Source organism: Schistocerca nitens, chromosome 1 (genome assembly GCF_023898315.1).
Source record: "Schistocerca nitens isolate TAMUIC-IGC-003100 chromosome 1, iqSchNite1.1, whole genome shotgun sequence".
In the NCBI taxonomy this organism is placed as follows: domain Eukaryota; kingdom Metazoa; phylum Arthropoda; class Insecta; order Orthoptera; family Acrididae; genus Schistocerca; species Schistocerca nitens.
This window is the reverse complement of record NC_064614.1, coordinates 152,450,112-152,473,592: the sequence shown is the minus strand read 5'-3', so window position 1 is coordinate 152,473,592 and position 23,481 is coordinate 152,450,112. Positions and strand designations below refer to the sequence as shown.

Sequence of the window (23,481 nt, the reverse complement as noted above, 5' to 3'; positions counted from 1 at the left end):
ACAACACTGTGTTCTAGGCGGTTGAATTCCAACACCAGAAAAATCCTCTGTTCTAAGGAATAAACCATGTTGTCCACAGCACACTTGCAACGTTGTGAACAGCACACGCTTACAGCAGAAAGACGACGTACAGAATGGCGCACCCACAGACTGCGTTGTCTTCTATATCTTTCACAACACTTGCAGCGCCATCTGTTGTTGAAAATTGTAACTACTGTAATTTCGAAAGTTTGTCCGCCTGAAAATGTACTGTTGTCCCAAGCATATCGCAACAAACGGTGTATTTCTATCGCTGCTCGTTTAGTTTTTATTGCCGTTTCAAATATACCGGTCATTTTTGAAACACCCTGTATCTGTGAATGCTTTTTAATCTATCCTTAAGTTCTAGATTAACCGTCACTTAAATTAAGTACATACAATTGCGAAGACTTCTCATTTACATATTTTACAATATTTGTCTTAACCATGTGTTTACTCTGTCTGTTCAACTGTCAACGCGTCCTTTCGTTGTCTGAATTATTTACTCTTCCAGCTGAATATTTTAACCCTTCAGAAGGGAGTCTTGCTTTTGATCTCCGTCTTCTCTTCACTGACACAGCCCACATTCGTCATATTAGACAATATCGTGGGTTCCGTATTTTTGCGCTGTCTGAGTATGAGACAGACAATTTGTTGCGCTAGCAGCAGCTGCGTAAACTTTAAATGACGACAAGGCCCTTTGTCAAGCTACATGAGTGGTGCTTCATTAGCGGTAGTGACGAGAATAAGGTAGCTACTGTCAGATGCCAACTTCCACCCTTTCAGCTTGTCTCTCAGTTACAGCCAACTGTTTTCTCAATAATTAATGCCTTGGATGAACTACGAACTGCTAGACTAGCGCGAACTACAAACTGTTCAACTCTGCGTTGCCTCACAGTCCGCTTTAATCCCATACCAGTTTGTTTGATTCATTAGATTCGCAGATGAATGGATAATTTGCAGACTGCTATAATATGCTGCAAGGTGGTACGAGTTCAGAGCTACCGTATGTTGCGATAAGCACCAAGTAATAGTTGTTTGGTTTCAGGCGGACACAGGCGGAGTCGATACCAACTTCCTCTAACGTTCTGCCAAACCCTGGTGTCTCCCGCGAAGCTGAGGAGTACTTCATGGGCAACCGGGAGCGCGGTGTAGCCCTCATCTTCAGCCACGAGGTATTTGACGTTCGTCAGTATGCAGATGGGAACTACCGACCAAAAGATAGGCTTGGCACAAAAGTCGACAGAGACGCTCTTCGTGATATGTTCAGAAGTCTTGGCTTCGGAGTACTCTGTTTCGACGATCTATGCCACTACCAAATAAGGAATGAGCTGAGACGGGGTAAGTAATAGTCAAGGGGAGAGGAGAAATAACTGCAGTTCGATTTAAAATTGTTTCTACTGTTTGCAAGCACATTTAATTCAACATAGAAATGGCTAAGTACGAGGGCAGTCTTTTACGTGTTTACGAAACCAGCAAAAAACGCTTCCTTAGTACAAATCGTTTTACTGTTTCCCAAAATATTCACCACTAAAATTAATAACCTTTTGCATGCGTGAGAACAAATAACGGAAAAGTATTTTCTGTTCTAAGAATGGTAACTCATAAACAAATGTACTCAAAGTATTGAAATGGTGATGAGAATCCACACAATGGTGGATCAGTGACGTCATCAGACAGTTGTCAAACATTGAAAAATTTGTGGTGAGAAATATTTGGCGCTGTTAGCTTTTTTTTTTTTTTTCTTCATTAGGGCAAACAACTTATCTACAGTCCTGCTTCATTTCTGTTAAAGTAGTTTCTTGCTTCTGAATTTCAATGTCCTTTCTATACATCCTAGCGTAGTAATGGTTGGATCTTGATGAAAACATAGTGTCAGAGAAACAAAGCCGGCCGGAGTGGCCGTGCGGTTCTAGGCGCTGCAGTCTGGAGCCGAGCGACCGCTACGGTCGCAGGTTCGAATCCTGCCTCGGGCATGGATGTGTGTGATGTCTTTAGGTTAGTTAGGTTTAATTCGTTCTAAGTTCTAGGCGACTGATGACCTCAGCAGTTAAGTCGCATAGTGCTCAGAGCCATTTGAGCCAGAGAAACAAATTTTGGTGTTCCCTAGTTTCTCTGCATAATCTGCTAATACCATTTTATCCATGTTGCAAAGACGACAGTTGTTCATCTCCTATATACCCTTAACCGTATGTGCAAAGGGCTTTTTATACTTACACTGTAGCAAGCGCCGAGCGTAGGTCCCCTGTAATGTTCAAAAATATACGCGCGCTTTTCATATTGGTTTAAACACTGCGTCAATATCGTGCCTTCTGGACACGCTGCTGAAGCGATCTGTAACTGTTTTTACGAATGGGAAGTAAACTTCCGCATTAGTTGTTTCGTTTACATTAAAAGCACCAGAACTTTTATGGCGTAGTGTCCTGCTTATCTCTTTGTCTGGGTAGCCGTTTCTTTTGAAGGCAATTTTTAAATGATCGAGCTCCAAGTACTGTGGTTCACATATCCTTTCAGTTCGGTCCGTCAACGTTTTTATCACTCCTTTTCCTGCTCGCGATTGTGACTGAAATTTCTCTGAAGGTATCTGTCCGTAAGAGTGGGCATTCTGTAAACTTTCCACCCTGAAGTTCGTTGAGTTCTTTAACTACCTGTACAACCAAAAATGAAATTTGACCTCCTTTCTCTTTGTGTATCGCGAAATTTATATTAGAAATAATAGTTTGTGATTAATTTTATGTCTTTTGACGTGAAATAATTAACTGTATATTGCCTGACAGCTGGAACTGTCATGATGAAGCCGGCCGAAGTGGCCGTGCGGTTAAAGGCGCTGCAGTCTGGAACCGCAAGACCGCTACGGTCGCAGGTTCGAATCCTGCCTCGGGCATGGATGTTTGTGATGTCCTTAGGTTAGTTAGGTTTAACTAGTTCTAAGTTCTAGGGGACTAATGACCTCAGCAGTTGAGTCCCATAGTGCTCAGAGCCATTTGAACCATTTTTTGTCATGATGAAGAATGATGCGACGTTTTCGGTAGGTTTTCCTGATATAGTTGATACTTGTGACAAACAAATTATTGTACATCATGAGCATTCAACTGTTTCTCTATTCTCTGATTTCTAAGGTAATGGTTGTGACATGTCTAGTGGAATCAAATGAACAAGCGATCAGTTTCTTGGAAGTGCTTCACAAAATAACCACTTTCGTAGGATTTCCTTTTTTTCTTGCAGCACCGAAACTATTGAGTGCTGTTTGGTTTTGTGAGTGGATGGATGCAGTTAGCTGGTCTCAAGCCAACAGGTCATGGCAATCAGCCACCAGGAAACTGCTAAATACGAATGGCTTGTAGGCAAACCACCGAAAGGAGAACCTCAGAGAACTGTCATAAACTGTATAGAGAAAATAACTGACGATGCTAAATTATCTGTACTTGGAAAGGGACTAAATTTCGCACCGATACCGACAACAATACCAACAGCGCAATTCAATAACGCAGTGGAACTGACCTCTCTTGCACTTCCACGTGATGCTTCAGAGGAAATAGGACGGAAAACATGCTGTGAAATTACCAGAGCGAACCCCCCCCCCCTCCCGAAGCCAAACATCTCAAAGGGAGAGAGAAAAGCACTGAAACGGCACCGTGAAGATGTCGAGAATGTCATCCCTCATCCTCCCAGCAACAAAGGGAAATTGAACAGTCCTGCTACCACGTAACTTATATAAGGAAAAACTGACGACCCATTGGAAGGCGACGCCTATAGGAGAACTGAGGACGAGCCTACCAACCGAGTGAAAAGGAAGACCATTGAGCTTCTCCAGCACACCTTTCCAGATAAGAATAGGAGGAAGAATCTTCGTCCACGAGCAGCTACCCCTTCCAGACTTTACTAACTACCTAAAGTCAACATGGAACGAATGCATCTCCGCCCTGCCATCCTGATTTAGGTTTTCTGTGATTTCCCTAAATCGCTCCAGGCAAATGCCGGGATGGTTCCTCTGAAAGGGCACGACCGACTTCCTTCCCCGTCCTTCCCTAATCCGATGAGACCGATGAACTCGCTGTTTGGTCTCTTCCCCCAAAACAACACCCCGAGACCAACAATGGAGCACCAACATATGAATTAGCAAAACACCTGCCGTTAATGCTCAGTCCGTTTGCGGGCGAATGTCTGCAGCACATAAGAAATTCGGCGTACTTCGTCCAGCAGGTGCAGAACATCCGACTGGGCTACGACGAGTTCATCTTAAGCTCTGACGTGGTATCCCTCTTTACTAGGGTAGCCCTAAGAGAGTCGTTAAGCCTCACAGGAGAAATGTTCGGACCATTGCTAACGAAAGAGTTCGAATTCGTGCTTACGTCATCGTACTTCCTGTTCAGTGGGAACCACTACCACTATATGATGCAGTAGCGATGGGCTGCCCACTGTCACCAATAGTGGACAATATTTTCACGGAGGCTTTTGAAGAAGAAGCCCTGCAGTCGGCAGTCTCCAAACCCATTTGATTTTTTCGACATGTAGACGATGAATTCGCAATGGACGGCATTGCCTACAAGGCTTCCTGCAGCACATGAAATCGCTGCCACCAGAATACCAAGTTCACGATGGAGGTAGAAAAATCCACCTGCTCCCATTTCTGGAAGTGCTCATCAAGCGAAGACCACATGGATCACTAGGACACAGTATGTATCGCAAACTGACACATGCGGGTTGGTACCTGCATGCCTCCAGCGGTCATGTTCCTTCCCAGCGAGAAGATGGCCCGAGCACACCGGTGCACAGAGCACGCGAATTCTCGGACCATGGCAGCTTAGCAGATGAAATGCAGCACTTACAGGCCGTGTTCCGCACGAACGTTACAATAACCTCCACATAAAACGTGCACTGAGACCGAAGAAGCCGAGATCGCAGCCTGCCGAGGACGAAAACAGATCGGCTGCGACACCGATTTTACTGTACGTCCGGAACACATCGGCAAAGATCGGCAGAATGCTCCGAAAATACAATGTCAAGTGCGTATTTCGCCCTCCATGCAAGACGAAAATCTCATTAGGATCAGCCAAGACGACTTAGGACTCCGGAAAAACGTACACTACTGGCAGTTAAAATTGCTACACCATGAAGAAATGCAGATTGTAAACGGGTATTCATTCGACAAATATATTATACTAGAACTGACATGTGATTACATTTTCATGCAACTTGGGTGCATAGATCCTGAGAAATGAGTACCCACAACAACCACCTCTGGCCGTAATAACGGCCTTGATACGCCTGGGCATTGAGTCAAACAGAGCTTGGATGGCGTGTACAGGTACAGCTGCCCTTGCAACTTCAACACGATATCACAGTTCATCAAGAGTAGTGACTGGCGTATTGTGACGAGCCAGTTGCTCGACCACCATTGACCAGACCTTTTCAATTGGTGAGAGATCTGGAGAATGTGCTGGCCAGGGCAGCAGTCGAACATTTTCTGTATCCAGAAAGGCCCGTACAGGACCTGCAACATTCGGTCGGGAACTGTCCTGCTGAAATGTAGGGTTTCCCAGGGATCGAATGAAGGGTAGAGCCATAGGTCGTAACACATCTGAAATGTAATGTCCACTGTTCAAAATGCGGTCAGTGCGAACAAGAGGTGACAGAGACGTGTAACCAATGGCACCCCATACCATCACGCCGGGTGATACACCAGTATGGCGATGACGAATACACGCTTCCAAAGTACGTTCACCGTGATGTCGCCAAACACGGATGCGACCATCATGATGCTGTAAACAGAACCTGGATTCATCCGAAAAAATGACGTTTTGCCATTCGTGCTCCCAGGTTCGTCGTTTAGTACACTATCGCAGGCGCTCCCATCTGTGATGCAGCGTCCAGGGTAACCGCAGCCATGGTCTCCGAGCTGATAGTCCATGCTGCTGCAAACTTCGTCGAACTGTTCGTGCAGATGGTTGTTGTCTTGCCAATGTCCCCATCTGTTGACTCAGGGATCGAGACGTGGCTGCACGATCCGTTACAGCCATGCGGAGGAGATGTCTGTCATCTCGACTGATAGTGATACGAAGCCGTTGGGATCCAGCACGGCGTTCCGTATTACCCTCCTGAACCCACCGAATCCATATTCTGCTAACAGTCATTGGATCTCGACCAACGGGAGCAGCAATGTCGCGATACGATAAACTGCAATCGCGATAGGCTACAATCCGACCTTTTTCAAAGTCTGAAGCGTGATGGTACGCATTTCTCCTCCTTACACGATGCATCCCAACAACGTTTCACCAGGCAACGCCTGTCAATTGCTGTTTGTGTATGAGAAATCGGTTGGAAACGTTCCCCATGTCAGCATGTTGTAGGTGTCGCCACCGGCGCCAGCCTTGTGTGAATGCACTGAAAACCTAATCATTTGCATATCACAGCATCTTCTTCCTGTCGATCAAATTTCGCGTCTGTAGCACTTCATCTTCGTGGTGTAGCAGTTTTAATGGCCAGTAGTGTAATTTACCCCATGCCTTGCCAGTGTGGGGAAATGTATTATGTGGACCAGACCATTCGGACGTTACAGGAGAGACGCACCGAACGTAAACTTCACACAGACAACGTACAGCCGACAAAGTGCGTCTTGGCAGAGTACTGCATCTCCAACTGGCGTGACATGAACTATGATGGCACAAACGTGTTGCAGCAATCGAACACCTTCTGGGATTGATACAGTGGAGATCCGACTACTTGACGAGATAACAAGTAAGGACAGCGGCTTTCAGTTTAGGAAGGCCCGGGATGCAGCCTTGAGTATCATCAAATTATATCTGCAGTCTACAACGGAATCCGCTCCGGTCAGGACATCTGAAGAAAAAGAAAAAGAAGAAGAAGAAGAAGAAGAAGAAGACGAGTTTTCTCCACAGGGACTGAAATATGCATGTGGCCACGACCGCGGAAGGACTGCAGTTCTTATTATGTCGATGGGCGTCGCGCTTCCCCCACCACCCTGCGCCGAGCTTCCCCCACCACCTTCCGCGTACTGCGCTATGGCACCGAGATGGAGGGTGCAGAAGAGGAATAAACACTATACAGAGTCGGCATCCGTCAGTCAGTCTCCAGGAACGCCAGAAGTATCACGCCTTTTGAACGACACCACCTGCTGAATACCCGAGAAACATTCAAGATTTCCCGACGCCGGGATAATCTAAAATCACACAGGGAATATTGTCACCGCTAATGATAGAACACGGATGAAACAAAATATCTAAAGCTGAATGTTAAAAATTCCTGGGTATGAATACTGATCAAAATTTTAATTGGAAATTACATACTGCTTACTTTTTCAAACAGTTAAGTTCAGTAGCATTTGCTTTACGTCTAATTGCTTATTTTGGCCATGAAAGCTTTAGAAAACTATTTTACATTCTTCCAACATTAATGGCGTAAGAGTAATATCTGGTGTCCATCTGCAAGCCTTACGTAGTCACTTTATAAAGAACAGCAACATAGCGGAATAGCTCTGTTATGAAGTTTGTTATGAACAGCCAGTCACAATTTGGAAACAACTGCAGGATTGATAAACATATCATTTACCAAAATCTAATACATAAATATTTTGAATATTCTATTTATTGTTACACCTATAATGTCGTTTATTATCATGTTTGCATCATTAGCAAAGCGTTATGTTTCTGCTTATGGAGGAAGAGAGGACTTTTGTATACAGAAAGAATAGGAACACTCCCACTATTCGATCTTGCGGAGCACCAGTAGGAAATTTTTTCCCCATTCAGAAAAAAACTCAGCATGAAAACTTACTGAATACTATCAATTAAACCGCTGCTGGAACACTGACTCTTCCTACCTTGTAAGTAATAAATTTAAAGCCTCTTCAAAACAATGTTGTGATTTTCACAGTTGAATGCCGCATAGTGATAGACAAAACCAGGGTCTGGTAGGTGAAATTTTGTCATTAGGCTTGTTTTGACACATGGTAAGTGACATGCTTTGAGGCATGATCAGTGGAGAAGCCCTTTTGGAAACTGAATAAGACAGACTCAAAATTTGCAATTTATAGTTACACTAAAAAATTCATGGAGTGTCTCACCCCTGGAATGAAACCTTCTTCACATCTTTTGAGGAAGAAGTTAACCCTTTCATAATTGATAGGACACAAATATCCCAATAAATTCATGTGCAGTTTCGAGACAGGCATACCTGCATCCCGTATTTATCTACTTCTACCATGTAGTGAGAAGCTTTCGGAACTTGGAGAAAAGTACTATGTGTCATGGGGTGAGTAGAGGGGCAAGAAAGATTCTGAACCATCTTAATGGGTGGCCTACATCAGGGGCAGGTATGCATTCAGGAGCAAACCTAATGTTCACCTTTGATTGACAAGTACTTAACCTATTGTTCTGTTAAGTGCTTTTCCATGTCACCCCCATTTCCTTCTCATTGACAGGCACTTAACCTATTGTTCCCCCACCACCAGCCCCTCCTCCAATTCCCTCCCCCCTCGCTGCTACAGGTACACTTTCAGGTCTGAGTTCTTGGAATAGGTCCCCTTCTCACTCATATCAATTTCATTGACTATTTAACTAAATTGATCAATTAGTTAACCTCTCTGGTGGGAAAGTGCCACGCCCCCTGCCATATCCCCCTGGTGGGAAGTTCAAATTCCATTACGACAATGCAACCTCTACTAATCTTAGAAAGTGGTGGGAATAAAGGGCACCTCCACTAACCTAAGTCATCCAACCGCCACCTCTTCCTAGGAATTGGCGGAAAAAAGACTCAGTTGATCGATCATTTGGAGGGCAATCGGTTGTAGTGTATGGAATATTGTTTAAACAATTTAGACATTGTGTGGAATATTGTTTATTTAAACAATTTAGAGGATTCAAGGCATTTTGTGAGATATATGGAAATTGGTGGACGGGAAGGATCTCATAACAGGAAATTCAAGGCTAAATTGTTTATTTATAAAACATTCAGTTTTTGGTGGATTGGATTTATCTTGCTCATCATTCTCTGCTTTTTCAGACATGTAGGTCTTTCAAAAAGCAATTACATGGGTCAAACATGCTGCATAACCTAAGGTTCAGTACTGTACTCTGTGTGTCTTAACTTAATGTTTGGGCCTTTGTCGGCACTTAACCTATTGTTCCATTAACTGGTTTTCCATGACACCCCCATTTCCTTAAACTATTGTGCCGCCTTTGATACCAAATTAAGTAATCAGTTATGTCCTCTCACCATTTTCTAGTACACTTTTCGAACATCACATGTTTTTCAACGCCATTTCTGGGGCATTCTTCTTTTTCACCCACCCCCTTAAACTATTGTACTGCGTTTTGCATAAAAATTATGCAAATTAACGTTGTGTTCTGCATATAACCTGCTATTCTGCCCCATGTTACCCACTCACGCACTCCCACCATTAACTACTGTACCACTAACACTGCATTGACATAAACAATTTATGCAAATTAATTAAATCGGTATTCTTCACATGTATGGGGCAGTTTTTCTTAATTCGCAGCATCCTATTGGTTGGTTATACAGAACTCCAAGGCGTGCTCACGCTGGTCTCATATGTGATGACGCATAGCTGTGGTATGGTCCAGCACCGAGAGAGATGTTTCAATGCTTTCCAGAGTGGCACAGAGTGCATTGTTCCTAGCGATCCTTTCGCCATTGTTTTCTGAAGACGACACTTTCAGCAGTAAAATTATTTTGCACAGATCGCTGGATTGTACTGGTAATTAAACACAGCAAAAGTGTCTACAGATCGTCAAATAAATACAAGACTCACGAGAATATTGGAAGCCATGATAATATTTACCAGTGTAACTACAGTTGAATATTACGATTGCTGCTACAATCTGACACTGATCGATGTACAGGTAATCTCTCTTGACGGCTGTGGTTCTGGAACGAATCTCAGTATCACTAGCGAACTCTCGCAGATTGCATAATGTTCCAGAAATACTTAACGTGCACTTTTGTAAGAGTTTCCATTATGTCTCGGCTTGTATGCACGGAAATTCTTGCCCCAACAGAACCTGTTTACGAAAATAGCACAGAATAACGTGTTACCCTTCCTGCTTTCAACATAAGCAAACGTTCTCACCGCTAAAAGCCTGTGCACGCTCGCGAAAACACCGTTAATCATAAAAGCATTCTTTTTGTTTGGAAAGAGAGCACTCTCTAAGCACAGACGGGGGAAATCAGAACAGTTACACAAACAGAATTCGAAGCACTGTCAAACAGAAGAGAAAAAAATGGACGGAATTTTCGGTATCCTACAGCTACAGGTCTGGAGATGTCCTAATGCCACAGTGGCGGATGAGTGACGGCATCCTCGCCGGAGATGGATGGTCAGCTTCATCTCGTCTTTGAACACTTGCTTCCTCTGAACTTTCTGTACATACCTTGTCTCCATCTTTTTCGAATCAGTTTGTAGATGCTCCTATGCCCCGGCACAATGGATGTCTTGTGAATGAATAGAGCATTATGATTGTATTTTGTTCAGATCACCATATTGCATCGACAATTAAACCCTGCAACGTGCCCTACATATCGTAAAATACAGGAAGACTCCTACTCAATTACACTGCTCTCCCACTGAGGGCAGGAGCTTGAATATTAGAGTGCAAAACAGATCTCCAACCTAGCAATATATCACCACATACTGTATCGATGTAGTAAACATACATTTCCTATCCTGCACCATACAAAATCATCTCTTTTACATAATTTGTGCATATACCACGAAGACAGACAGCACCATATATACTCCTCGCAGCACTGGATATTTCCATGCAAGGGCGGCTGTCATTGACCCCCGACAGGCGACCAGAGCGCACTCAGCGGACTGGAGTCACTCTCAGAACTGTTCTACAAATTCAGACTCCTTTCCCCTCGGCACAAACAAGTTACTGCTTCTAATCGAGACCTGCTTGCTTGCTCGCTTTTCTACACCCATATCAGTCCCGGGGATTACAAGAACACATGTATTTTCGCATGGGTTGCCATAATATTATACTGTTTTCGCGGTACCTCTCGATATCAAGCACACAGCAGTATTGTACCAATCGCACGCACAACATAATTCCGAAGACACAAACTGGAAATTATTTCTCTAAAAAACACGAAACTAGGTGGGGTGTGCTGTAAACAGCTGGCTAACTAGAAACTTACGCGAAAACTCGAGAAAAATAGAGAAAACTGATATTTCACTTGCGCATACCGGTGCCGGTGATGTAGCAGATCCCAAATCATCCCTACAATTTACAAGGTCAACTAAGGTGTTTCTCATGTCTAGAGATCCAGTAAACGTCTCTTCCACATGCTAGATGCAGACACCACAATCGATTTTCTGTCAACTAAATACAGGCGCGAAATGTGCAGCAGCAGTCAACCGAACAATTTACATGGGAGAGAATAACGGTCCAGCACAAACACACCTCCATATTCAGTCTCAAATTTCCATACTATCACGAAAGCTATCCAACACATACTAAGTATTGATTCACTCCATTAATACCCACCTAACATAACACAAAAGGAACTGTAATCAGCTGTAGCGGAAATAACTTTAATAGAAAAGAAGAAGGATTAAAACTAGACAAGATATAGCGGTCGACTTTGTACCAACGAAGTGACAATCGATTACCTGTAATCGAGACATATGGCACACATTTTTACCTAAATCATCCAACGTATCATGTGTAAAGTACTGCAGCTGCATACGACTAGAATGCAGACTATATCACATGACTAAAGCATCCAAATAGAATGCTGGAAAAAAAATCGATATTCAGCAACTTGTCCTACTCTACAATTAATGTGCCCAACTACGTTGCGTATAAATATCACTCCGTTCTTGTTCTTCTTAACTGTATGCTATTAAATTAAGGCAGTTTGAGATCTGTTGCTATAGCTCGATATGGTGGGTTAAGCTCCAATACTTGGTTACATCTCGAGAAATGTGGTTCACTTGGAGGGGTTAGGACTAGGAAGCTCTATTCAGTCAAGAGAGGTGAAGAATAGCTATATTTGTCTGCTCGGTTGAGGATTAATTGGGTAGCGATATTGCGGGGTAGGCTGGTCAATGCCGAGGTGAGGATGATCTCTTAAAGTAGGGGGGCAAGATTGCTCTGTGACCGCCATAAGCAGAGATTGATCGAGTACTATGCGTGAGGTCTCAGAAATATGTATAGCATGGTCTGGTATACTTGGATCGTTTTTATGTGTTCGAGAATTAAGTGTGAATGGATGTACTGAGCAGTCACCTATCAATGCTCGCAATGATACTTGCAAAGTAGACGAGGTATGGTTTAGCTATGATACTGAAATTAGGAAAACATGCTGTCACATGATTGGCCAGTGTTGGACTTGCTGTAAAATTTTTTGCGATATCAGTTGTGATGGTTAATATTACAGTAGATCCATGGTGTACTATCCATACCGGCCGTGCGTTGGGTACCACATAATGATTGCGTGACAATGCTTGTATGACTTGGGGAACAAATTTTGGTTGATGGACCGCAACTTCTGGGGTTGCTAGCACGGAAAACGGTGATCCCGTACTTATGTGCAAAATGAACAATCACTAGGGATGGAAGGCAGAGTTATCAACTATTGGGTCATTGCGACATATGAGTTTAAATGTAGAGGCCGTCAATCACTTTCGGGGGGGCCTGAGCTCCCAGTTAGTGCACATCGACAGTGCAGAAAGATGCGCATATAGCTTCTTTTCTGTGTTCACTTCGTAGATTCTTACTTAAATTGCGTGTGAGTTTCGTATAGGAGGTGTAATTTCGAGTTTTAGTTACTGTAATCGCAAATTCTGGCAGATTGTAGCGCAGCCATTAGGCATTTGTACAGGTTAGTTCATACATTCTTTGCGTGTTTTCCTTGCGTTATCTAGGCATGGACTCTTGTTTCAGTAACTTTTGTTCAACATCGATTAGAACGGACAGGGACTGTGATTGCTGTGTTCGGATGAGGGCTGAGTTGGCATCCCTTTGCTCACAGCTGCAGGCGGCGCTGACTTCGGTCGCGCAGCTTGAGGCTGTGGCCAATGGGCACCACTTTGGGGAGCCGGACTTTGGTATCACGGGGATGTCAACCTCGTCCCGTCTGTCCCCAGATCGGTCTGCCGCTGTGGTTACCCCGGTTGCTGCCCAGGTGTGGCAGGCAGCGAAAGACGTCCCCGGAGGCTGATCAGAAAGCCTCCCCAGTGCGTCTGACAAACAGGTTTCAGGTACTGTCTCTGGCTGAGCCAGATGCAGCTGCCTGTCCTGTTTCAGAGGATGATTCTCAGCCTTCAAGGTGCGGGCAATTGCAAAGGGTGGGCTTATTGATAGTTGGGAGCTCCAATGTTAGGCACATAATGGGGCCCCTTAGGGATATGGCGGCTAAGGAGGGGAAGAAATCCAGTGTGCACTCCGTGTGCATTCTGGGTGGAGTCATCCCTGATGTGGCAAGGGTCCTTCCGGATGCCATGAAGAGCACAGGTTGCAGCCAGCTGCAGGTGGTGGCACATGTCGGCACTAATGACATGTGTCGCTTTGGATCTGAGGAAATTCTCTCTGGATTCCAGCGGCTATCTGATTTGGTGAAGGCTGCCGGTCTTGCTTACGAGATGAAGGCAGAGCTCACTATCCTCAACATCGTTGACAGAACCGACTGTGGACCTTTGGTGCAGAGCCGGGTGGAGGGTCCGAATCAGAGGATCAGACGGTATTGCGACCGTGTTGGCTGCAGATTCCTTGACTTGCGCCATAGTGTGGTGCGGTTTCGGGTTCCGCTGAATAGGTCAGGAGTTCACTACACTCAGCTGGCGGCTACACGGGTGGCGGAGGCTGTGTGGCGTGGACTGGGCGGTTTTTTAGGTTAGAAGGCCTCGGGAAAGTACGGGGTGAGCTGCAGTCTTAAAGGGTGCATGGCATATACAGGACGTGCTTGGATTAAGGAACAGTCGGAATTGTAGTTGTAAATTGTTGTAGTTGTGCTGGGAAAGTCCCTGAGCTTCAAGCGCTAATAGAAAGCACAGAAGCTGAAATCGAGCATGGGGGCTTAATTAAATATAATGCAAATAATTTTAATTTTTTGATTTAATAGCTGTCTGTTCGGTTACGCTGTCTCGTAACCGGTTGGCCCTGACTAGTTTTACTCCGCAATCTGACTGCATAGAATAACAACAAAGAATGAAAGGAAATTTCCGTTAACACAATTAATTAATTAAGTCCCCAGCAACTATAAAAGCTACGAAACAAAAACTACGAAACAAAAAAGCACAAGTGTAACTGTTCTGTGTGTGGAAGTGTGATTCAACGTACACATCTGGCACGGTTCTTCCTCAATAAGACAAGATATTTTAAATACCATTTACACTGAATTAATTAGAAAAAAACTGAAATTCTATAATTGCACATAGAAACCCGAATTACAGTCTAATACATGAACACAAGCCAGATGCTTTGTTGACTGAACCTGTGACCAAGAGGCATTGTTAGTTAGGAAATTTAAATAAAATAAAAAAATGGTTTTTACCTTCATATATATTGACTAAAAATACACTCTGATCATTACAACATCTCCATTCGAACAACATCTGCTGTCTAGCCCATCAAAACAACTGCACACGACATGGCCTCAAATAATACAGCTATCAACATCCTCTAAGCAAAGCACTAACCACCACAACTTCTGAACAAGCACTGCCAGTGGAGGCGGCGGAATAAAACTCTTTGGCGCAATCTCTGGCGCTGTGACTCAGTGTACCCACCTTTCATATGCCCCTCCTCCACGGGCTAGAATTTGATGGTATTTTTGCCAGCATTGGTGGTGAAAATACCACCAAATTCGTTCAAAAAAATACAGACAAAAATAAAAGATAATATTAATAAGTATATATCACATAACTAGATAAAATTTGGCTTTGCACTGACCCTTCAATAACCTAATATATAAAATACAGTAAGGAATACATGTGATTTTACATAATAGCTTACACAAGTATCATTCAATCAATGGCACCAGCAATGACGAATAGGTGTACGTAAGAGACTCATAACATTTCATAAACAGTAAATACACAAAAAATCAGTTTATACAAATATCCACATAAAATCCTTTCAATAGTTCAATAAACAAGTAGCACTCCTTAGAGTAGTTGACAGTTCCAGCAGTAGCACCCAGCAATGGACAACAGGTGCAAATAAGAGTCTCATAATATTTCATCAGCAGTATTTAAACAGCTCCAACAGTGGCATCCAAAAATGGCGAGCAGGTGCAGACACCAACAAGTGACATTATCTCAGTAGAAGCAGTTCCATTAGTGACATCCAGTAATGTTGACGGGTGCAGACACAAACAAGTGACATTATTTCAGTAGAAGCAGTTCCATCAGTGGCACCCAGCAATGTTGAACAGGTGCAGACACCAACAAGTAACATCATTTCAGTAGAAGCAGTTCCATCAGTGGCAACCAGCAATGTTGAAGAGGTGCAGACAGCAACAAGTGACACCATTTCAGTAGAAACAGTTCCATCAGTGGCACCCAGCAATGTTGAGCAGGTGCAGACACCAACAAGTGACATCATTTCAGTAGAAGCAGTTCCATCAGTGGCACCCAGAAATGTTGAACAGGTGCAGACACCAACAAGTGACATCATTTCAGTAGAAGCAGTTCCATCAGTGGCACCCAGCAATGTTGAGCAGGTGCAGACACCAACAAGTGACATTATGTCAGTAGAGACAGTTCCATCAGTGGCACCCAGCAATGTTGAGCAGGTGCAGACACCAACAAGTGACATCATTTCAGTAGAAGCAGTTCCATCAGTGGCACCCAGCAATGTTGAACAGGTGCAGACACCAACAAGTGACATCATTTCAGTAGAAGCAGTTCCATCAATGGCACCCAGCAATGTTGAGCAGGTGCAGACACCAACAAGTGACATTATTTCAGTAGAAGCAGTTCCATTAGTGACACCCAGTAATGTTGACAGGTGCAGACAGCAACAAGTGACATCTCATCACTGGTTGAGCATTTCCAACAGTGGCACCCAGCAATGTTGAGCAGGTGCAGACAGCAACAAGTAACATCATTTCAGTAGAAGCAGTTCCATTAGTGACACCCAGTAATGTTGAAAGGTGCAGACAGCAATAAGTGACATCTCATCACTGGTTGAGCAGTTCCAACAGTGGCACCCAACAATGTTGAACAAGTGCAAGTAACAGTCCATAATATTCTCTATCACTAATCAGACAGTTCATCAGAGTTCATCAGCATAAATTAAACATTGTAAGTGGCACCCATCAAGGTTGAACAGGTGCAAGCAGGAACAACAGTTTGAATGCACACACAATTGCTTTTACAAAATTATTCTCAATGCTCTTACACTAAACATACAAATTATATCAAACACACAAATGATATCAGATAATTGTCATATTAACTATTACAATACACAAATAACAGTAAACCTATAATATTTTTGGGTGTCAGTGCAAGCCACAACAAACAAGTAAAATAATATTTAGGAGATAGGTCGGTACCAATTATTTGGGATTAGGAAAGGAAAACAAACAAAACCCACTCACTCATCTTTCATCCACACATTAAGTTCTACTGTGTAATTGAATAGTGTTAACTGTGTAAATGCAATTCTGTCAAAATTTGATGTTCAACATGTGTATCAAGTAGTAGTGGCAACAGTGTATAAGAGTCAATAATAGTTAGTCAACGTCATATTCATCATGTCAAGACCAATGTTTGCCAAGGCAAATCAAAATGTACGGTTTCTGAACAACTGTCAGTGTGCCAAAGTATGCAAATGCTTCCTCTCTCCAAAAAAAAAAAAGTATATACTGCTTAGTGATTTAACAAAGTGTGTGTAGACAATCTTCCTTCCACTTGAGTGTTCTAGTCTGCCATCTTCATCCTCCTTGTTCCATATAAACCAACCAAAAAAAAAAAAACTATGTTTCTCACTTACTTTACCTCTTATCCACCAAAACTCCAATAACCATCAGCATCACATAATCTCAATAAATAATACCTCTTACGTCAATACATATAAACCTTATCATCAATATCATTTACCTTACCTCTTATCCACCAAAACTCCAATAACCATCAGCATCACATAATCTTAATACTTCAATAATACCTCTTCAATACGTCGATACATATAAACCTTATCACCAATATCATTTCACTTCCATAACAACTCTTTCCTCTAGTCAGTCTCCTCGAACAAGTACAGATAAAATCCTAGTGCAAACTTCATCATCCCATACAATCCAAAGACACAATGTCCACACACAACCTCTGTGTAATCCATCTGACCCAAATCTTCTACTCATTATGAATCATAAAATACATCTTGGTTACCTTGTCCATCATTAAATAAAAGAAATGCATACATGACCTCTAACAGCCTTTAGTTTGAATAACTTTCAGTAAGTAAGTACGAGTACGGAATGTGAATGATCTTAATATTTCACAGTGTGTACACCACTTCAAGAATCATGGCAAAACAGAAGCAAACATGTGGAGTATTTCTTGTGTCAAGTGTCACTTGACACAATTGCTCACGAAGAATGCAGTGTAATTACTGTCAATGGTCTAAACCTACTGTTTGTATGTCATGTCATTCGCTTCCTTCCTATTAGCGTAACTTTATAAAGCTTCCATAAAACCTCCAACTCATGTGACTTCAATGAAGTTTCTTGTACCAATGTCGTTCGTAGAATTATAGCAGTTCATTTTCTTATCTTAAAATATAAAGCACTGAGCGTAAGCAAAACATGCGATAGCGAGACAATATACCAGTAGAGAACATAATGTCAACAAGTGGATGCAGCACAATTCCTACCACGAGGCTCTGCCAAGCGAACAATTTATAATTAATACCATAGTGTGACCTAAACTCCATGTTCGTACACCGCATATCAGCATTTCTATATACCAAATTAAAGAGTAGTTATGCCAACAAACAGAAATGTATAAATATGCAATCCATACGCAAAGCAGCAAATATGTATCTTACATAATAAACAGGTCATTAGCATCATATCAGCATAAGCAAATAAATGTTCATATGTAATCTTAATAAGTAAAGATGAAGGCGCAAGCAGATAAATCACAAGGTATAACTTACATACATAACCACAGTCAGCACAATTAATCAGGTGACAATTATAATTTAAATAAATAAGCACAGCAGGCACATAATAAAAAAATATGACATCAGTGAAAAAGCAGTGCAGCCAAGCGATGCATAATATACATAAGTAACAACCCTGTTCATTAATCAATCATTGTCAATATCAGTTAAAACAAAGTATAAATCATGTAATCGCGAGCAGCAAATTACGTTTAAAGTACGTACCAAGTGGAAATATGTTACCTGAAAAATAAACTCAATTAATAGTTACCTTTTTAGTTTATTACTTTCTTCTTCGAAATTGCATTCTTCCTGAAATTTTCTCGATAGCAAGTCCTCTTAACGTCGGACACACACAGAATTTACCTGAAGTTCTTAAATATTTTATACAACCGTATCCTGAAAAATACTGAACGTTAATAACATAATTTATCAAGTCACTATAGCTTTATACTGAATTTAATCAGAGAAATTAGACTGTGTATTTGTTTACGGCTGTCAGTGCATTCGCACTGAGCGCTCGATCAGCTGTAGGTACGCGTGACGTAGGAAGTAATTGTTTGCGGTCAACGACTGCCTTGTGCGCCGCGCAGACTTGACTGTTGCTTTGAGTATGTGCCGCCGCCAGAACATGGCGCGGTATCCTTGTATTCTCTGCATGTTTACGTATAACTGTTAGTTTCTCAAAAGTCTGTCATTCCACAAAAATTTTAACGTTAGATATATGATGTATTCCCTTAGAGCGCCGAGATTTAAGAGTTTCTACTTCGACAGTGTTATCATGAAAGATTTTGCGAACCCTTTATGGACCGTTATAAAGCAGAAAAAATTTGTGACACAAGCCTTTTCCTTTGTGAGACAAACGGTGAGACTTAATTAACACCTTTTGACCAACTGACAAGGTTTTTAAACGACCGTGACGTTTAGCTGATTTCTCTCTTCTAGCAGCCGCAGATGCAATATTTTGTAGAGCCAGGTTGACAACTTCAGAATGCCGCAGTTTCCGCGAAGGCGGAAAAGGAACGATTTCAGAAATGCGATTTGTCGGTGCTTTATTTTTTAATATCAATATAGGCGGTAAAGAAGTTGAATCATTAGGGAGTTCATTCAGAATGTTTTGAAAAATATGAAGATACTGATCCCAAGTTCTGTGCTTCTGATGACAATAAAGTCGACACAATTTATTGATTTCCTTCATCCATCTCTCTGAAGCGTTAGATTGAGGGTGAAAAAGTGAAACTAAAATTGGTTTAATCTTACGACGCAATAGAGTACGAAGCCAAATTTTAGAGCGGAACTGTGATCCATTATCTAATATAACCTTATCAACATGACCAACTTCTTTCAGAAAATGTTTGATGAAAGCGTTAGATACTGAACGAGCTGTTGCTTTGCGTAAAGGTGTAAAACACACATATTTTGATGTCAATTCCACTGCTACCAAAATGTACGCAAAACCATTAGTAGAACGAACCACTGGACCGAACAAATCGACTGCAGCCGTCTCCTTTAATTTCGCTGGAATGATAGGAAACAAGGATGCTCTGTCAGAAATAGTTGGCGGTTTAGCCTTTTGACATAATTTGCATTTGGCAAGAACAGATCGAATATGTTTTTCCATATTACTGAAGTCGCAATTTTATCGTAATTTATGAAAGCATTTTCTGGGACCAAAGTGTGCATAACTGAAATGTGTATACCAAATCAATTTATTAACCCACTCATCAGGAATACAAACTAACCAAACAGAGTTGTCGACCGATTTTCGTTTAAAAAGAATATCATTGCGAACTAAATAATACTGTCTAATCGCTACGCTTTCCTTTCTCCTCCACTTCTCCTTAATGTCCTTCCAGATTGGATCCTTATTTTGCTCCATAGCGATGTCCTGGAGCGAAGACGAAACAAAATTTTCAAACGCAACACCTTGAATATACATCAAACAATAATTGTTTTCTTTGCAGTCGTCTTCAGCACTTTGTTTCAAACCCATAGGTGCACGTGATAAAGCATCAGCAATAATATTTGAAGAACCCTGTATGTAAACAATACTAAAGTCAAATTCCTGTAGATACAGCGCCCATCGTGACAATATTCCATGAGTTAATTTTGTTGACATAAGAAATTCCAGAGCTCGATGATCGGTGTAAACCTTAGTATGTCTGCCATACAAAAATATGCGAAATTTTGTGAAAGCCCATACAACAGCCAAGCTTCAAGTTCCGTAATCGAATAATTCTTTTCTGATTTAGAGAGAACACGACTTCCGAATGCAATAGTTTTCCGTACTACAACGCCGTTTTCTTCTATCTCTTGAAATAAATGTGCACCTAGGCCTTTGTATGATGAGTCCGTCGCCAAACAAAAATCTTTAGATAAATCCGGATGTGAAAGAAAGCATCACGAAGTTGTTCAAATTCTGATTGAGCTTCCTCATCCCAACACCAATTAGAATTCTTTCCAGATAGTTCACATAAACGAGATGTGGCCAAATCGTCCAATCTAACAAAGTGTCTAAGAAAATTACAGACACCAAGGAAACTACGGACATCACGTTTTGTAGTAGGAACAGCATAATTACGAATAGCGTCTAGTTTCTCTGGATCAGGAAGAATACCTTCTGTAGAAATAATATGACCAAGAAATTTCACCTGAGAACGACCAAATTCAGATTTTTGCAAGTTCACTGTAATGCCAACTCTTGCAAAAATACGTAATAATGAATCCAAAATTTTGTTATGCTCACTCCAAGAACGTTTAGCAATAAGAATATCCTCAATATATGAAGTAATATTGTCACGAAGATAAACAGGTAAAATTTTGTTTAAACTACGAATGAATGCTGCTGAAGATACAGTAAGTCCAAACGGTAATTTCCGAAATCACTTTTGGGTAAAATAGTCATATCCGGTTATTCTTTACCGACTCTCTAGATAGATTGATAGTAGAAGAATTGTTTTGATAGATACAAAGAATAGTAAAAGAGTAGGCAGCGGTGCAGAAAACTAAAAGGGAAATAGCACCACTACAGCTCGGGGCCCTGTGCACGCTACGGCACATATTCACTTAGTGTAGTGAATCCCCTGAGGACATAAATAGCCGCACATAAATTCCAGTTTGTGACTTAGTGGCCAATTTGGTAGAAGTGGCTACATAAATTGATCTAACCATGAACATGGATGTATGTCATTCTTAGAATTGCGAAAGATTTTAAATTTCCGAACAGTTAAAAAGTGTTTATAGTCAAAGTTTTCGCCTCGTGGCGACAAAGACCTACCGCGTCTGTCCCAGTCCGAATGTCGATTATTGTCAAGTTCGCGCGCCTGGCGCTCCCTTCTTGCATCTCGTAAATGAAATAAATTATTTTCTTCAAAGCCGTCTGCTATCTGTGAAATTTTTGTACTAGCACGCGATCTCTTTCTTCCTGTTGTCTATCATGTTCCTTTTGTCTAATTTCTATTGAAATTAATCTATTATTGTGAGCATTCATAATCGGTTGTACTTCTTCTCTAATTTCTTTCTTTAATTCATCTTTCATATTTTTGAAACATGTCCCTATTCGTGAGTCTAACCGTGTTTCCATTGTTTTTAATTCAGATCCTAACTGTGATCCCAGTGAGTCTAGCCGTGCTTCCATTGTTCCCATCCGTGATCCCAAATTTAATATTGCACTCATCAACTGCTCCATATTAACTGGTTCGAAATTCTTTTCGCCCCTAACATTTCCCGCAAAACCAGCTTCCTTCGTCATAGCTGTAAAGCTATCTGTGTTCGATACTATTCCAGGATCTTCTGTCGTTAATCTCGTATTCTGAAAATTTTTTGATTGTGAAAAGTTTTGAACTGGTTCCGGACTATTTTCCCTGCTTATTAAATTATTTTCTACCTCATTATTCGTCATACTGTTCTCCTGTGTTGGCGAGTTCGCCATGTTAACAATTTCGTCATTCTCACTATCCATCATTTTTGCCTTTTCCATCGATCGCGTAATCATTTACAAAACATACAAAACTCGTCACTATACGAAAATTACACACAATATAACACTTTATCACCAACAATACCATTCACACGAAATGCTTCCCGACAAACACGCCTAACGAACAATTAAAACCTTCACAATTGCACAAAATTGTCAAACCTGTATACAAGACATCAAAAATTAAATTCTGCAAAAATACCTTTAGAAGAAAGACAAGACAACTACAACTGTTCAATTACCAAATCTACACATGCAATATTGACTACAATTACTAAACTACAAATTACTTCAACAATACTACTGTCTGCTATTTTACTATCAAAAGAATTCCAAAGGACGATCCGAAGCAGCGGATGCCACGTGCATGGGGGCTTAATTAAATAAAATGCAAATATATTTAATTATAGTAGCTGTCTGTCCGGTTACGCAGTCTCGTAACCGGTTGGCCCTGACTAGTATTACTCCGCAATCTGACTGCATAGAATAACACCAAAGAATGAAAGGAAATTTCCGTTAACACAATTAATTAATTAAGTCCCCAGCAACTATAAAAGCTACGAAATAAAAACTACGAAACAACAAAGCACAAGTGTAACTGTTCTGTGTGTGGAAGTGTGATTCAACGTACACATCTGGCACGGTTCTTCCTCAATAAGACAAGATATTTTAAATACCATTTACACTGAATTAATTAGAAAAAACTGAAATACTATAATTGCACATAGAAACCCGAATTACAGTCTAATACATGATCATTACAACATCTCCATTCGAACAACATCTGCTGTCTAGCCCATCAAAACAACTGCATACGACATGGCCTCAAATAATACAGCTATCAACATCCTCTCAGCAAAGCACTAACCACCACAACTTCTGAACAAGCACTGCCAGTGGAGGCGGCGGAATAAAGCTCTTTGGCGCAATCGCTGGCGATGTGACTCAGTGTAGCCACCTTTCAATCGTTATAGCTACAGAAAGCTGGCTAAAGCCTGAAATAAGTTATGCAGAAATTTTTACGACGTCTCAGACGGTGTTCAGGAAAGATAGATTAGGCAGAATTGGTGGTGGAGTATTTGTGTCTGTAAGTAGTGATTTATCTTGTAGTGAAGTCGAAGTAGATACTCTGTGCGAATTGGTATGGGTGGAGGTTATACTTAACAGCCGAACTAAGTTAATAATTGGCTCCTTCTACCGACCCCCAGACTCCGATGATATAGTTGCTGAACAGTTCAGAGAAAATTTGAGTCTCGTAACAAATAAATACTCCACGCATACGGTTATAGTTGGTGGGGACTTCAACCTTCCCTCGATATGTTG

At 41.6% G+C, this 23,481-nt stretch overlaps 1 protein-coding gene across 2 annotated transcripts in view; it reads left to right on the top strand.

The window, feature by feature from the left end:
- LOC126243798 (caspase-1-like) overlaps positions 1–23,481 on the top strand; it is a 108,611-nt gene that overhangs the window by 21,109 nt on the left and 64,021 nt on the right. The window contains exon 2 of one of the 2 annotated variants that reach the window (XM_049948188.1): positions 1,067–1,359. The exons of the other annotated variant lie outside the window; for it this stretch is intronic. Coding sequence (XP_049804145.1) covers positions 1,067–1,359 — 293 coding nt within the window. The remainder of the gene's footprint in view (positions 1–1,066; positions 1,360–23,481) is intronic. 2 annotated transcript variants of the gene reach the window in all.